Below are 17,883 nucleotides of genomic sequence, written 5' to 3' on the forward strand. Positions count from 1 at the left end.
TCCCTCAGTAGAGCCCCAGAGCTACTGCCATTTCCTATAGATCTGGCAGTCCTTTACTCTCACTGTTGAAAGTTTACATATAAAAAGTAAAGGATAATGAAACCATGGTTAAAGAATGAGTTATTTACAATGTAGGAGCAAATCCCACAGCACTTTGAATTTCCTGCATGAATACCTACTAAGACTTGCACATGTTGTGTGCCTGCTTTGCAGGATGTTCCAGGTCTGAGCTTTGGCAGAACGTGACAGATATATTGCAACTTTGATTGAGTGCAGATCTCATCTTTCAAAATCAACGCCTGAAACCTCTAATGCTGCAGATTAAGCAGAGGGAATATTTCATAAAAGTTCCAAGTGAACTGACAAGATTCTCCGGTGTTAAAAATCTTAAAACAAAACACACAACCCTTCACAAGATTTCTGTTACTGAAATCTTGTGGCAGGTGGTAGGTTTCATTATCAACTTTAGCTCTGGGTTCTCCATGTGAAGAACACATAGTGCAGTTTAAGGCAAAGAGTGAAGAATGGGCACATGTGATACTCGCTGACTGAATCCCAAATCTCACTTCCTAAAACATCAAGGCATTTTGGTATTTTTTTGCAGGTATTGATTCATCCCAGAGAGACCTGATGCAGTCTGTAACAATCTCAGGGCAGAGGGATAAAACTTCACCAAAGAGCAAATCAGAAATAAATCCACAGAAAAAGAAGTGTGCAAGTGGGAAAATAGCAACATGTCCTCAGCGTACAGTAACGCGTCCACAGAAAATGAGAACAACTAAATCAAATCCCACATGGAGAATGTTTTATAGAAATTAGATTATTAAAACTGGTTGTGCAATAAAATCCTATTTATTCCTTCATTGCATATTCATATTGCTTGCAGTTACCAACCAATTAATAGAATTGAAAAGCTTCATTCCCTTCCCCCATCCTTCCCTTTTCCAAATCAACACTTACCTTGCACTCCAAGGCAATTTAATTTCCAAGACTTTTCCAAATTTCCAAAACAAACTCCAAGAAAACATAATTTCCCACTGAACATAATGATTTTCCAAAAAAAGCAACAAAACAAATACACAATAAACCACGAGGCAGACAAACTCCCAAAGAACAGAATCAAAGCAACCTGCAAACAAAGCACATGATGTTACCATTACTTTCCTGCCTGCTTCTGCAAGGCCAGTCCCTTCTAATGCCTGCTTGGACCACAGCTGTTGAGGAAATGAATGTAGGTGGATAACTTCACCAGCAATGGCCTAATGACTACTGCTTCCCAACCCAATTCTTTGAGTTTTCTCAGATGATGATTATAACCATTCTGTCTTACCACTGACTAAGGTGTATATTTTCATAAGCATCTCCAGCTCTGACATCTGAAACACAGCAGCTTCAAACACGAATAGCTGGGTGTACAAAGCACTTATTTGCTGCCAGGTTTCTGCTAGTTACCACTAACATTGCTATTTATCATATTATAGTAGTATCCACAGTATGTAACTGAGATCACGACCCCATGAAGAAAAGCCTTACAAGTAACTCATAAAAAGACTGTGTCTGCCCCTGGGTAAATACATAAAGCGAACAACTGAGATTGAAGAGATGGCAAATTTCTGCAGCTAGCCCATTTCTACAAGAAGCTGAAAAGACCACAGCTAATCTCAAAACAGAGTTGTGTTTTTGAAGTCTTGGTCCAATGGCTCAGCCACAAAGCCACCGAATTCCTGTAATCTGTAAATTGCTGCCATTGCATCTCCAGGTGGTACAAAGAGTGAGGATGCCCCTGTAATCCCACAGATTGGAGTCAGGTGAGCAAAAGCTCCCCCACAAGGCTTCTCAACCACTAAAAGCAGCTGGCAGTAGCTTAGCTAGCTGCTACTTTTAAACAAGCAGTGCTTGTAAGACTAAAGCAGAAGCTAATATGGAATTTCAGAGGTGCCCTTTGGAAATGATATGTATTTTGTTGATGAAAGAAAGGGAAATAGTATACAAGGGTGAGAGCCACAGTTGCAGCTTTTAAAAATTGTCTCTGCTGGCTGAACTTGAAAGAGTAAGGGCTGCATTCTTCCCTTGGGAGCAAACTGTACCCTCAAAAGGCAGAGGACGAAGGCAGGATGCCTCTGTCTTCAGGCTTTCTCAAGAGAAGGGAAAAGCTGAACAACATCTACTGTCTCCTCTCTAGTCTCCCATTCTCCTGGAACATGCAGTCCTGATAGTACATCCCCATATTTTTTCCAAATATTTGAGAAGTGGTGTGTCTACTTAGATGGTGGGCAGAGAATAAGCATAACAATTCATTAAACAATGGACTTAGCTTGCAGGCAGCTGCTGATGGACTTGTTGCAAACATTATCTATTATTTACCTAATTTGCTATTTCACTAGCCATGTTCACGCTGCGAAAAGTGTTGTGTTGTGCTTACTATCCCACCAGAAAGAACAATACATGAGAGAAGTATGTGGGGAAAGAACCCCCTGCACCTCACTGGGTTGCAAGGGAGCTTCAATTGGGGAAGACAACATAGAATGTAGGGTGCTGGAGATGAGAATCAGGTTTTCCTAAGGTCTAAAGCAGACTGGCTAAAGGTGCTTTACTGAAAATAATCCAGTCAACTAAAAATAGCTGTGTTTCTATTCCCCAAATCATTACTCTTTTTTTTTTGTAATCAATAATATGCATGTCCTTAAAACCATCACTGCTAAATAAAACTTGAGGTCACAGCAATTTTGCCAAGGTTTATGATATTCCCAGGGATGTGCAGGCATTAATACAGAGATTAAGTTTCAACTCAGATGCTTTCTTTCCTAGCTCCTGGAAAGCACCCAAAGTCCTCAAAGAATATCTTAAGATAGACTTCACAGCAACCTTATTTGCTGAAAGGCTTTCAGGCTGCCTACACACAAGAAGCAGTAGAAGTACTTCCTAAAGAAACCAACTTGCATTGGAAAATAAATGCTTTCCCCATGCAGAAAAAACAAGTGTAAAAGCAAGCAGTGTTGCTCTGGGCACTGAAATATGGACACAAAGAGATTCACTGACCAAGTAAAAGCAGCAGTTCTCTGTGTGTGTCAGTACAGTGTAATGCAACAGGACCCTGATCTCTCATTACAGGCTGTAAGCACTGCTGTAATACAAAGAGATCACCTGTTGACAAACACCTCTGTCTTTAATACAAGTATCTGACGTGAATTTAGAAAATGGTTTGGAATTTTATCAATTGTAAAAGATCTGTTGCACAAAACATGTTGTATTTATATATCAGACATGGAAATCCTCTAATTGCAAAAAATAAAAATTAAAGAATAGAAATTGCTGAAAGATGAAAAAGCAAACCAAAGAGAACAATAGTGAGGAAAGGAAAAAGGAAAAAGAAATTAATAAAAACAGATTAAAAGGAATGGTGCCCCTCTACACCTTCTGTTTGAAAGGACACTGCCCAGCAAACAATAGGTTCCCAGACACTCCGTAAGCAGCACTTCCAGTTTTGGGGTCATTTGTGTTATGGCTCAGTCTTATACAGGATGGTGCCACTTGGTCCAGATCCAAGAAAGCACTTGGACTAATGTTCAGTTTTCAGTTTGCAAGCAGTTCCACTGAAGTCAAACTTCTCATGACTTTAAAAGGTGAGCATTTACCTAACCTCTTTGTTGGATGAGTACCAGGGAATAATATCATTAATTACACATTCCTAAATATCTCCATTCAGGTTGCAAAGATATTTTTAAACATTTGTTGAAAGCCCTTGCTCCTAATTAAGAAAGAATTAGTTTGGATCTGCTTTCCTAAAGTTATTAAATCATCAGCAAAACCCTTGCTCAGGCTGCTTTTTTCCCCACATTTTCAGTCATCTTTTCACTGTCAAAAGAGCCTGAAGCCTTTCAGAAGGTGAATACAGACTCTGATGCAGCCAGTTTTGGCCCCAGGAGCTGGTGTTAAAAAAATAATAAAATTAATAATAATTATCTATCCTAAGGCTCAAAATAAAAGCGTGAGTAGTGTCAAATTTCCATGTGCTCTGCACCTGCAGGTCTCTCATTTCCACTCTCCTGTGATGACTTTACTGGATTGCCATCCTCTCGTTCTGGAGGACTCTTACTGCAGTAGGGTAAGAGCAATATGAGAACTGGATGCAATGTGGACTGCAGCAAAGAAATCTAAACTCTGGATGAAGGAAATCTGCTCCCCTTTCACTACACCCCTCATACTTATATTGGCCCTTCACTCTGCAGTTTCTGATTTTCATCTCTCTTAATGTATAAGAACTTCTCCGTATTATAAGCAGTTCCTTAAGTAGTCCTGGGAGCAGATAACTAGAGCTGAATTGGAGGGAATGCACTTCAGCTCACGAAACAGCTTCTGCTATAAGCTTATGGGAACCAATTCCTGAGATTCCATATCTGATACAAAAGCCCTTTCATACAGATTTTTATCTAACACATTTAAACAGATCTCTCCATTCATCCTTGAATTAAGAATAAAAGCAATCTGATAAAAAATATATAGGCAACATGCCAAAGCAGAAGCAATAATTCATTGGCCTTGAAATATAGTTCTTTTACTGGAAATATTACCAAGAGAAGGAGTGTGTGTCATCACAAAAGAAAGTCGGATTTTAAGATACTTTTCAGAACAGGCTCCGTGTTTTGTTCCTTATTATCAATTCATAAATCTTTGCCAGGAGATGGGCAAAGATCACTGAATGAGGACCTTATAAAATTAGTGTGACTTAGAAAATGAATGAAGATCAGAAATAATTTATTTCCACAGTACAATGGGCACTCCAAGCTGTTCCCCTTTAGCAAGAGACTGGTAGAAAACCAAAACTAAAACTCAGAAACAGCCGTATATGAAACACCCTCAATCTTTTTGTCCTTACTTTTGTTTCAGTAAACCAACCAACATCCTACAGCCTGTCCTTAACAGACATTTCATCTTATTTGCTGCCCATTCTCAAACTATAGCCACAGTGATTCTGACCTTACTCCTGAGAAAGTTTACAGCAGTTACTTTTATCAAGTAAGCAAGTGGTCACCTTTTGGACAGAATTCAAGCATCAAAAATTTTAATTCAGAAAAAAAACAGTATAACCATTTATGAATAACTGAAAGAATGGCAGTATAGCTATGTTACATTGGCTGTAGCAAACATCATTACTGTTCTGAAGACAATTTTGCTTTAAGGGGCATTATGTTGACTCACTGCAGATGTCCAAAGCCAAAGTTCGAGTCCCAGACCGTGCTTGCATTGTGGGCTGTGCCCTGGTATGATCTATGTTAACCAATGATAGACTGTAAAAAATTGGAATTCAAAAATGAAAACTATTCCTGTCCCTCACCAAGTGCTCTGAGAGAGTGGATTCTTGCTCCTCCTTTACATACACTCCTACTACTGCATTTAATTGGCACATACAAAGCAAGCTTACTTAAAGTTGAGAGTGTGGAGTCTCTCGTAGGGTCTGTATGCCTGAGAACTGTCACAACAAGACTGATATCCAAGCCAAAACATATTTGCATTATAGTTGATCAAATCAAAACTCAACAAGAGACCAAGTATTATCTGCATGAAGGGCAAGAAGGATGCCATCTCACAGAAAACACATTGCAAAACTCCTCTTGACAATACAAAAGGAACTGCAAAACCTTGCTAAAGCCCTAAGTCAAATAAGCCAGACAGTGCCATTCAGAAATTTTTCTGAATTTTACCCTGCATAACAGAAATGGCCGTGCAACATTTTAGGAGAATATGGATTTTTAGACCAAACCAAAACTCACTTTTTTCTTTTTTTTTCTTTTTTTTTTTTTTTCGGATAGTAAAACGTGTTCTGAGATTATAAAAAATAGAACTTGTTTTCACTCAATATTTACTCCACGGAAATGAGAAAACTCCATAACAAGGGTTGGCTGCCATTAAAACATTTGCAGCAATGTAGATTCACCGCTTTCCCATGTTGTGGTTTGTAAAATGAATTAAAAAAAAAAAAAAACACTAGAGAGCAAATACCTCAACTTATCATCAGAACAAGGGAAAATATGATTGAAGTCTAACAACTGAATGATGAAGTAGCATTTTTAAATACTATTATCTAAAGATTTTTTTTTCCCCTAACTCCAAGTCCCTCTTTGCAACGTCATGTATGATTGAGACAGTGTTCTGACACAGAACAAATGACAGTCCAGGTAATCCATTCTCACAGTGGCTGTCAGATCGAATCTGCACAATTCTCTTTTACATTTTTTATCCTTCTAGCGACTAGTATAAGCTCAGTCAAAGGCCTTAATAAAGAGATGGTGTTCAGATCACCAGTCATAAAACTGAAAGTTTGTTAGCTACTTCAGCAACAATGCATGGGAGAGTGAAGAATTTATTGCTGCTGCAATCCATTAGAGAATGTCATAGAAACACAGAATCATTTGAGTTGGAAGGGACCCTTAAAGGCCATCTGGTCCAACTCCCCTGCAACGAACAGGGACACCTACACTAGGTCAGGTGCTCAGTGTACCTCCAGCCTGACTTTGAGAGTCTCCAGAGATGGGGCACCCACCACCTCACTGGGCAACATGTGCCAGTGTGTCATTGCCCTTACTGTATAAAACTTCTTCCATAGATCCAGTCCAAATTTCCCTTCTTTTAGTTTGAAACCAAGGAGACGGAGCTTCAGAGCAGCTCTCAGTAAGCGCAACTCACTGACTTCAAGCAAGTCAAGGAGCTTTTCATCTGCTGAAGAACTGGTCTGACCTGTATAATAAAGACTGCTGTGCGCAATAAAAGCTCAAGGGCTGAAGCACTCTGAAATCCAAGCATCTAGATGTACACACAAGGTAAAATTCTAACTCCAAAATTTCTGCAGATTTCCATGGATATCAGCATGGCAGGAACTTTTCTAGTGGCAGACTGTAGGATAATCCATTGGCGTCACTGCAGCTACACTGATTTATTTCAGTTTAGGTCCTGTCCTTAAACTTAGGAGGTTGTGGAGTACACATTTGTGACCCAATCCATTATCATGGCATGTGGAAATGATAGCAATAAAAGCAGCATAAATGAAGATATTATCATTTAAATAAAATGGAGGGCTGTTATTCTTTATGTTTGTTTCAGTTATCATTCATTTCTTACCTCACGGATACAAGCAAGCTGTTGTTCAACTTCAGCTCTCTCAGATTAGGTAGATAGGCACCTACGGGATCAGAATAAAGAATCATCTTGCACACCTGGTGGTAGGATAAAAGAAACTTCTGACAATTACAAGTTGAAGCATCTTATTTTACCTACATTTCTCATCTGTTCCTGCCACATCTGTGCCAGACCCCTTCTGAGGAAATTAATGAAGTTATTTCACTTAGAAAATATTACATCCTTTACATTTTTGCAACATATACATAGTGTCTGCTTGACAGACTAATTATATTTTTGAAAACCCTCTCTGACAACTCTGATAGAGCACGTTTCCAAAAAGACAACAAGACCTGGCTTCATGGTGACTGTTTTCTTTGTTCTGATTGATAGATAATCCATATTGACTATCAACCGAGTGATAACTCAAACAGCTGAAGATCAAGAACACTCTAGATCATAGCAGTCCATGGATATAAGCTCCTGGCACAGGAAACATTCGCTACTGACAACAGCAAACTTGCCCATTCCTGCCAGCAGAGTTTACCTATGGCAAGAATCCTCAAGTATAATGTATCACCATGGAGAGGTAGCATGAATTTTAGGCAGACTGCATCACTAAGACTAAGACACTAAAACCTGTTCTCAGCAGCAATCTCTCTGGCAAATGACAATTTAGCATGACATTCTAGCTATCCAGCTCTTTGCAAAGGATCAAAAAAGGAATTTGAATTTAAAAAAAAAAAAAAAAAAGGGAGTGGAATCTCACAAGCAAACAAAGAAAACCATGCTGTTCATTCCATTTCCCCAAACAGTGTTTATGGCAAAAACATTTTAATAAATCATGTTTCAGAAGAAGCATTATCTTCATCTAATGCTGTTTGGGAGTGATTATAATCCACATATTGAATTTCATGTTATACTGCAAATCTTTAACATCATTTGTTTGCAAAGCTCTTTAGAAAATACTAAAAGCTCATTATGCATTTTTTTTAGTCTTATTTTTAATAATTTTCCATAACACATAAAAATTATAGCACAAATTATGAACACACCATCCTCATCCTGCAAGGCACACATTTTCATGTCAAATTTTATAAAGTATGGCAAAAAAAAATACTTCAGAGTCCCAACAGAGGAGATACCACTATCTCTGTTAATTATTCACAGCAGTTATAAGTGCTACTGAGCAAAGACTTCTGTAGACATAATCCATGTGCTAAAACAGACCCCAAGGGAAAAAAAAAAACAAAATGTAGATGATTTAAAAAAATACTATTTTGTTACTGATAAGAAACCTGAGGCATTAAGAAGCAAACAGGCTTTAAAAGTCATAATCTGAGAAGTTAAGAAGATGAGTTGAAGAGAAATGAGTCTTGTTCAAAAGAAAACTTTCTACTGAATATATTTGGGGTTGGTTCAGGAAAAATATGCTATTAAAGGATTTGAGGAGGCCATGGGGTGTGGCAGGCTGAAGACATAATTTTCACATCTGGTTATTTCATTACTGTAACACAATCCCCCATCTAGAACATTTTATTGTATTTTGGCACCATCAACCCCTGGGCTCTGTAGTAAGTTAAAAAGAAGCGAATGCTATGTGCAGTAGCATGATAATCTGCCTGGAGGATTTTAATGAAGTATTTCTCTAAAAAGCTTATGATCACACTACTGGTCTGATTGAGAACTGAGAGCAGCATGCAGTGTTATCTCTTCTGTCTTCGATTCCCTTTTACTAAGTAGCCATTTTGTAGAATCATAGGTTGGAAAAGATCACTAAGATCATCTAGCCCAACCATCAACCCATCCCCACCATGGCCACTGATCCATGAGTCTCAGTGCTATTCCTTGCAACAGTGCATGAGTGTTAAATTCTTCTGCTGTACTACTCCTGTGGAACAAAAAAGCTAAATGAATAGTAGAAATAAAAATGTGAGGTAGGTGCTTGATACCTGATTTTTTTTTAATAAACTTTAAATCAAAATAGGACCCAGAATGAAAATATTTTCATGTAAATGTTAGTTTGGCCCTCCAATGCAATGTGCATTTGCAGGGAGAAGCCTGACTATGCTATAAAATGAGCATTCCCCTGCAAGCACCGACCTTGGAGCTGCTTTCTTTAGAGCAACAGACTGCATTTTTCAGATTACTAGCTCCATTTCTGGATAAAAAGAGATACATATACATTCAGCTACATTGCCGTAAGTGCTGAACTTCATGAGCAGAGTAGCAACGCAGATCTCATTCTGAGCTGCCTTGGTATAGCAGGTGACATTTACATAACTCACTAGCACTAAAGAGAAAGCAGGCAAGGTGCTGGCTTTATTATATTCTAAAAGCCACAATATCTGTATTAATTACATTTGTTGCTTATATAGCAATGCAGTATCTGCAGACAAACCCAAGCTAGCTGTTGTCTAGCTACCCGAGATCATATCTCACAAAAAGACACACCACTGTAGAGTTTAACACAAATCCCCTGCTGAAGTATTTCTGATTGCTGGAGAGGTTGCCCAAGACCTGCTGCAGTCCTTGCTGTCGTATCTTCTCAGTGAAGCTTGTTCATACCAGCTAAATTACCAGGCTGCTCAGAGAGGTGGTGGATGTCCCTGGAGACACTCAAGGTGAGGCTGGAGGGGCTGCGAGCACCTGATCTAGTCTAAGTGTCCCTGTTCATTGCATGAAGGTTGGACCAGATGGCCTTCAGAAGTCCCTTCCAACTCAAACCATTCTATGATTCTACGAATTAAAGGCAGCCTGGTTAGGAAGGCACGTGTTGGAGAGTAAGTGTCTTTTGCCTTTGCTTCTTACAAAGAAATACTGACAAACAGAGCAGAAGCAAACAGATAAGACAAACCGGTATGGAAAATAACATATGCCTATTGCTGAACCTTTGGCAGAGCTTTTCCTTGATAAAACACTTTCTGCCGAGCAGCAGTGCAGTGTTGCACAGTCCCCATGCAGCAAACAGCTGCCTCACCAAAGAGAAGCAACAGTCTCCAGACACATAATCAACTTAGACTGGCTGCCAGAAGGCAACAATTGAATAAGAACCAGTGAACAGCATTGTGGGTAACTTGATTTGTAGCTATTAAAATCACTTAGAAATAAGAGAACTATGTAGTGTCTTAAATGACTATATCCAACCATTACTTTCAGCAGGGATTTCTACGAACTGGCCATCAAAATGGCCCCAGATCTGTCAGCAATCAAAGCTGCAGGGATAAGCTAATAAAAAGGAAATAGTCCATCTGCTCAAATATAAACTGAAGCCTACACACCGTAATAGAGAACAAAAGTAAATCCAAATTCCGCAGAGCTGGATATAAGACTTGCCAGTGAGGTTCAGTGCTTTGCCTGTCATTCAGCAAGGTGCAGTGAGAACAAACAGCTACAGATTTCAGCAGCTATCCTGAATCCCACAAAGATGCTCAAACTCAAGTTCTGGCACAAAGCTTTTCATTATTCTAATACCGATCACAGGAAAACATTTTAATATTGGTCTTTTAGTGTTTAAGCCTCCACCCTGTCCCAAAGAAATACAACTGTTCCTTCCCTCTATATCACACCTCTGTTTAAAGGCTGTCCTGACAAACTGGAAAAGAGTGAAACACAGTGCTTCCAAGTTCACCGCAGCCCAAAGTAGAACACTAATAAAAAAACCCTCAAAGTGTTTAAAACCACTCTGGAAGTTTTGCTAAGAAGATGCAGGATCTCAGTGCTTGTGATACACTCACAACCTCTCCGGTATCTCTATTGCTCATCACAGTAGAAAAGCTTTCCCTTCTGTCAGGCTTGAACTTCTCTCATTGCGGCTGGTCTGTTCCTTACTCTACTCACTCCATTTATCTATTTCCCTGTGAACAGGAACCAGTTTGGCAGTGCACTGATTCAGGGGAGATAGCTGGCACGCAGTCAGCCTTGCTTACACCACTCATATTGAAGGTACAAACTGTCCTGCCATACTGCTTGATGTTTCATTACTCTCAAAAGCAGTGGGCATCTGCAGCTCCTGTTTTTTACAGCCCCTAAAGTCCAACTCCTGGTTCAAAGTGGGACATAAGATGGAAATTGTTTGCAACGTGCTCTGGGAACAGTGCTCTGCATTTTGTAAAAGCTGCAAAAACTTATTCAAAAGAAGCAGAAGGAAAGGGATTTATTTCAGTAATGGGAAGGAAAAGGAAGTGCAGAGGAAACATGAGAAAGAGAGATCAGTGACATGTAAATTAACTTGTTCTGCTCTTCTGCTCTAAAATACTTCACAAATCCTACAGCGTTTCTGTATGAGCATGTGAGGAGAAACGGACAGTGAGGTAAAGTTCAAAAGAGGAAATGGAAGGGACTACATGTTTAAGATAATACCACAACACAGAAGTTACAGATAAGGTAAGACATTTTGCTAGCTTGTCACAGCTAATGCATAATGACATGGGAATGGGAGCACCACTTTGGAGCACTACTAGAAATGGTGTAATAAGATTTTCTTATCAACCAGAGGAAACAAGACTGAATAGATAATGAACTCTGAAAGAAACAGATGCAATTTGACTTAAATTACCAAGTGCCTATCAAAAATAAACCTGTCTACAAAATAAACTGAATAATCCATACACATCGTAGAATCACAGAATCATTCAGGTTGGTAAAGATCTCTAAGATCATCTAGTCCAACTGTCCACCTACCACCAATGTTGTGCACTAAATCATGTTCCTTAGTACCACATCTGCATGTTTATTGAGCACCTACAGGGATGGTGACTCCACCACCTCCCTGGGCAGCCTGTGCCAGTGCCCAACCACTCCTTTGGAGAACTATTTCCTAACACCCAGCCTGAACATTCCCTAGTGGAACTTGAGGCCATCCATAAAACGTCTGTGCAGTTCAAAACAAAAGCCCCTTCGCTGTACTTCCTTTAACTATTCTTGATATCAGAAGGCCCAAAGATATTGGATTGGCTGTTGCGTTATTGTCACTTGCACACCTTGGTTCTCTGCATGGGAAAATAAACTGCTTGTCTGAAAATACCAGCACCAGCTTTTGGGGGTGCAACTCTCTTTGGTACACAAAATATTGCAATAATTACTCAGCTTCAGTGCAGGCAAAGATGGACTTGACTGTGATAGGAGTACACAGGTTGCTTACAGAAATGCCTTCCAGCACTGGAAGAAAGGAATGTTCCATACTCTCAGTGTTGACTCTGCTATTGAAGAAATTCCTCCACTACTTCCTTACTTCTCTTAAGCAGAGATGATGACACAGAGGTGAATTACAAGCATTCAGAGCCTCCTGGGGCTCATCAAGTGATGTATCTAGAGGAGCTTCCTCAAGTGCATTCTTCAGTACAGCTTGAAGAGGTAGCACAGGAAGCAAATGCAGGAGACTGGCAGCATTGGCAGTCTGATACTACTAGTGATTTCCCCAGCCACAGGGAAATCTTTCAGCGGAGACAAACTGAACTTTGGCTACTCTGTCTCTCTAGAATAGCATCAAATAATCTAGAGGGCAACTTAATCAGTAAATGTTCCTTTAAGTCCTTGAGGCATGTCATGAGGAGTTTGTTCAAATTAATTTGCATTAGAAAGAAATCATAGATTGGTTTAGCTTGGGGGGGCCTTAATGATCATCGAGCTGTATCTCTCTGCCATTGGCACCCACCAGATCAGGCTTCCCAGGGCATCACCCAACCTAGCTTTCAATTCCTCCAGGGATGTGGCATCCACAGCTTCTCTGAGCAATCTGTTCCAGCGCCTCACCGCTATTTCCCTTTGTCCTATCACTAATCATATCACGTAAAAAGTCAGCCACTTTCCTGCTTGTAGCCTCCCTTCAAGTACTAGAAGGTCACAATGAGGTCTACTCGGAGCCTTCCCTTCTCCGAGCTAAACAAGCCCAACTTGTTTCATCAACCTTTCTTCATAGGAGAGGTGCTCCAGCCCTTTGAGCATCTTTGTAGCCCTAAATAGTGTCATCCATCCATTGCTGTAGCGTTCAGTCTTAGAGTCTCACAGAAGAAAACAGTAATCAAGAAATGAGAGATACCAGGAAGAATATGTTTCAAGTGCTCTCAAGCACAACAGTGCTTTACATTTACATACAGCTTCCAAGTCCCCAGTCCTGATAAAATACAATACAGGAAAATTTGAGAAAGAATTGTTTTCTTACCAAAATTCCCCAAGCTGCTCTCTCTTGTATCTACTCGCATCTCCAGGGCCTTTACTTGCTGCAGATCATCCATCCCTGTCAAAGCTTTCTGTAAAAATAAGCAGGGATACATATGTATTCTCACACAATGAGCCAGATGATACAGGAACAAAAAAAGCGTAGAAAGGTTTTCAACCAGTGCTATGTCAGCATGTAGTCCAGGTCAAAACAGCTAGACATATGATAACATTAAAATAAATCTAGTATTCAAAGAGCTTTCTTTCTAGCAGCTCTGAATTATTTCAGCTTCATATAACTTTTACAATGCTCACAAAGTCAAGACGGGGCACTACATTCAAGTTGCAAATCAACAAAAGATGACATGCCAATTAACTTCATTTAAACTACATGTCCACATTGTAAGATTTGTGTAATATTTTACTAATCCTCAGAAGATAAGAAAGAGTACCCTTGGTGTCACCAGTAATCAAAAAGGTGCTAGAGAGTAAAACTCCACAAAACACAATGCTTAGCTTTTTAATCCAAAACTACCAAAAAGAAAACAAGATCTCAGCTCAAGACAATCATAAAATGATTGCATTTCTGAAGGAACACAACACTAATTACAAGAATTACAAATTACTTAGAAAAGAACAACTAGTCAATGCCAAAGGAAGTCTCCAAAATCTTTCATTGTTTCTGGAAAATCTCTGTGATAGGGTCAACCACTGTATTAAGCAAGGGTATGTGTGTGCATGCAGCTATCACAGGTTCTTTCCTTAAATATCTAGAAATTGGCATTGATACATTCACATACATTTTGCTCTGCCTTTTGCCACTCTATTTAACATGAAGGAACATAGTCACTCAATGACATCTACATGTTGGAAATAAGTTTTCTTACAACTAGAAACTCAGAACACTTTAGTTTGTTTTCATTTGGAGGTTAACATTAATAAAGGGGAAATGATTCATTAGAAGGGAATTTGTATAGGACCACCTCTGTTTATGAGTTTTTCAAGGGAAAAATAATCACAAGAACATATAGTTCATTTCTGTAGGGAAAAACAGCAGTGGCAACATTCCCACTCATCTGGTAGAATTCATATTGCTCACAATTGATCAGTTTCATTCACTCTAATGGCTCTACATTCTCTAACAATGGACCAAAACACTGAGTGAAACTGAGATGACAAGTTACAAGGGCATCGTATCAGGACCAGGGTTGATGAAAGAGCTGAGCATCACTCCTTAAAAAAACTCACACCCTGTGTAAGGCTTTGAGTTAGACTCCTCAGAAACAGAATTATCCAAAGTCTTCACCTGCTTTCCAGTCACCTTTCAGAAACTGCGTTTAAAATTATTGTTAATCTGAATTTTTAACTGATTTTAAGCTTCTGGCCTTCTTGCCTTTACAGTAGGGCATGACAAAGATCTAAGGCAAAAACACCCCAGACCTCAGCGGCATCCAGGAGTATGCTTTCTATCCCTAGACAAAAACCCCAGAAGAACTGTTTTGCTCCTTCAAAGGCAGCAAGCATGCCTACTACAGACAGCTTTCTCCCCCAAGTAAACACAAGGTCCTTTCCTGCAATCCATATTTTGCAGTCATCCTTTTCAGCAGACAACACTATTTGTCATGTAGCATGAGAGCACGTGAGAAATGAGAGCTAGCTGACATCCTGGCACACATCCACACGCTCAAATTGCTGGGCTTGGATGCAAGCTCATTGTCATGAAAGGCAACTCCTGACAAATACCTCCCTCGTCCATGTCAAAATAGCCTCAATAGCCCAATTTATTAAAAGACTGAATAGAAAGTGGTCCCAGAACAACGACCTTTGGGACATACACTTTATCAGTAAAGGCCAGAAAGTCTTGGCGCCATGCAGGGCCTTTGCCTTTCTCCACTGCTCCCTCCAAACTATTCTTCCCCTTGCCATATCCCAGACAGCCTCCTTTCACTACTCTGACCACAAGAGATGCACTTCTGCTTCTTGTCCTCCTCTTTCAGAATCAAAGAATAAAAGCCACACAAGGTTATATTTTCCTCTTATGGATTTTCCTATTCTTTCTCTTCCCACACGGGGCTACCAGACTTTGTTCTCCTTTTCCTCTTCCAGATCCACCATTTGTTCTTTTCCCCCTGGCTGAGAGATGAGCCATTTAATTCACCAACATTTTGTGCTGCAACAAGCGGAGTTGTGGCCCTAGCACTGTATAAGGTTGTTAACTGCCACCACTGGCTCTTTGAACTATAGATAGCTGCTTGAAGCATGTGTTAAACAAATGCATCAGACTCCATCTGTTCACAGTTCCCACTTCCCTGTGCCACTTTTCCAACAATCACCAGGAAAAGCACACTTTTTCCTGCTGATGCTGAGGGAGTTCTTAGAGAGTTTGAAACCGACAGGCTGTGGGATGCAAAAGCCATCATACTATGTGAAAGTAACACGAAATGAGGATATGAGCTCATTACAAAGGCTCTAGAAGCACAAGTAGCCCAGGTGTGGCTGAGAGCTGGTTAGCAAGCAAAGGGTCAGGGCAGAAGATTCCTGGGGAGGACAGCTGGGACGCTCCTACTCCCTACGCACCTTTCCTGGCATAGTGGTGCAGATGAAGGGGTGTCAGAAGTCACAGCCACAATTCTGGCACCAAGAAAGGAGGGAGTAAAGGAAGGACGTGGAAGCATTTAAAATAAGAAGATAATAAGGACCTTCCTTTTACGCTACTGTTTGATGTTAATGCACAGGAACCTTCAGCAAAGTTTAAAAGGAGGGGTACACAGAAGGGATTTGACCGCTGTTAGGTTGTAAGAAGATCAGAGCGAAACACACTGCCAGGGATGATCAGATTGGACAGAGGGATGTCTGGCACTGTGTGGGTGACAAGCTGTGCTAAGGGGCTATGCAGCCCTTCACTCCAAGGTTGTGCCAGCTCTAGGACAAACTCCTGCCCTAATTCAGGAGTCCCACTGTGATGTCAAGTAATGGCTGTCTGCCCAAAGCTCAAAAGGCTGTGCTGGCAGCCAGAGACAGGACTCCTGCCCGTGCCCCAGGAACGCTTACAGCCATGAAGGTGCTGTGCCATCTAGGGTTTCCTTCTGTTGTTTACAGCTGTAAAGCATACAAAAAGGGACCAAGGATCTCATCAAGGCAGAGTTGGAATTACATCAGAAAGATGACCTGAAAAAGCTAATTATAATTCCAGGTTGACTGCTGGTTTCCAGAGAGGATTCTGCTTGCCACCTACCCACTGAGATGGATACTGGTTAGATAGAGGAGGCAGATGTTTTCTGAAGAATCAAACAACAAAATCTTTCTTGCACACGATGTTCAAGAACGTGGTCTGACAACTTGTGCAGCACTATACCCCATCTTAAACCTTCTTATTTGGAAGAATAAATTCTTATGGAAAAGCACTGCACAATTCCTTGAAGAATCAATGATAAGTAAAACAAAGACAGCTAAAGTTCATTTTATGGTTTTACATCTCCTTTGAAACAAGAGTAAAACTATTTTTTCACAAGATCATGAAAAAGCTATTGGCAACTAGTTTAGCCAGTAGTTTAAGAAGCAACTCCATAATAGCTCACAAAGCACTCCTATCATGCAAAATGTCTGGCCAACACCTAACCGGAGAGCACGTGCCCATCTGGAAAGTTTCTCTTCTGACTGACAAGAAAAGCCACAAGCATTCTATAAAAAATTGCAAGTGAAATGTTTTTCTGTGTTTGTAGAGCTTCCCAATCTGGGAATGCTGGGAAAGTCACCTGGGGATACTGGGAAATCCGGTTCGAGTCCCACTTGCAACTCCCTGTGAATTCCTTAATTGGAAATAGTATCTGTGCAATTAAAGCTGGTGCATACAGCTGATTTCTTTGCTCCTCACTAGATTTTTCACATGCTCCAAGAAAAGCAGAGATGTTGCTGAAAAGCATGTTGCACACAGCTGCCTGAGAAGCATTTCCAGCTGTGCGCTCATTTTGCTGATGCTGGTTAATTTGGCTAGCACAGGAATTCCTGAGCAGTGAGCTTATTTTCTTCTAATACCACACCTGTATGCAAATATCATTTTCATGTCTATTCATGCGTTCATTGCTTTTCACAGGGATTTTATTTCAAATTCCCAACCCAAGAATCATCTCCCCCTGCACAGGAAAATAACATTGCTGCAAGTATGACAACTCCTATTTTTTCTAAGAAGAAAATTACTAGAACATTAACAAGGCTTTGAGTACTAGGATCTTCTTGGCTGGTACAAAAACAGCGAAGAAACGACTGAAATGGATTTAAATGGAAATGGATACTTCAGCAAAGATGCCTTTTTTCTCATGCTAAAACTCCAGGTCACACTGACAGTTCTACATGCACAAGTCCCAGCCTTGTCTTGCCATCACTGGCTCAGCTCCTCGCTGACCCATCCCGGGGATTCACAGTACTGACACTTTTCCTTTGTCAACTGCTAACCAGGATCTGATGCTACAGGCTGCTAAGAGCTCTCTTTCTTACTATCATAAGCTTCAAAGGAAATGTGGGACTTGGAACTATATGGGAGGTTTGGTGATTTCTCAGAAATACCCTGTATCATTCCTACAGGAAGAAACACAAGCTCAGGTCCAACTTGCC

The 17,883-nt window shown here is 40.3% G+C and overlaps 1 protein-coding gene across 5 annotated transcripts in view; it reads right to left on the reverse strand.

Moving 5' to 3' along the window:
* The window catches only part of LRRC56 (leucine rich repeat containing 56), an 84,176-nt gene that overhangs the window by 30,267 nt on the left and 36,026 nt on the right, over positions 1–17,883 (reverse strand). For 4 of the 5 annotated variants that reach the window (XM_085224382.1, XM_085224381.1, XM_085224380.1 and 1 more), the window contains 2 exons: positions 13,277–13,364; positions 7,117–7,177 (listed from right to left, as the gene is read on the reverse strand). In XM_085224382.1, the coding sequence (XP_085080508.1) occupies positions 7,117–7,177; positions 13,277–13,364 (149 nt within the window). Of the gene's footprint in view, positions 1–7,116; positions 7,212–13,276; positions 13,365–17,883 lie in introns of all 5 variants that reach the window. The other variant, XM_085224383.1, reaches the window with a different exon arrangement.

Source organism: Meleagris gallopavo, chromosome 5 (assembly GCF_905368555.1).
Source record: "Meleagris gallopavo chromosome 5, MGAL_WU_HG_1.1, whole genome shotgun sequence".
NCBI lineage: Eukaryota > Metazoa > Chordata > Aves > Galliformes > Phasianidae > Meleagris > Meleagris gallopavo.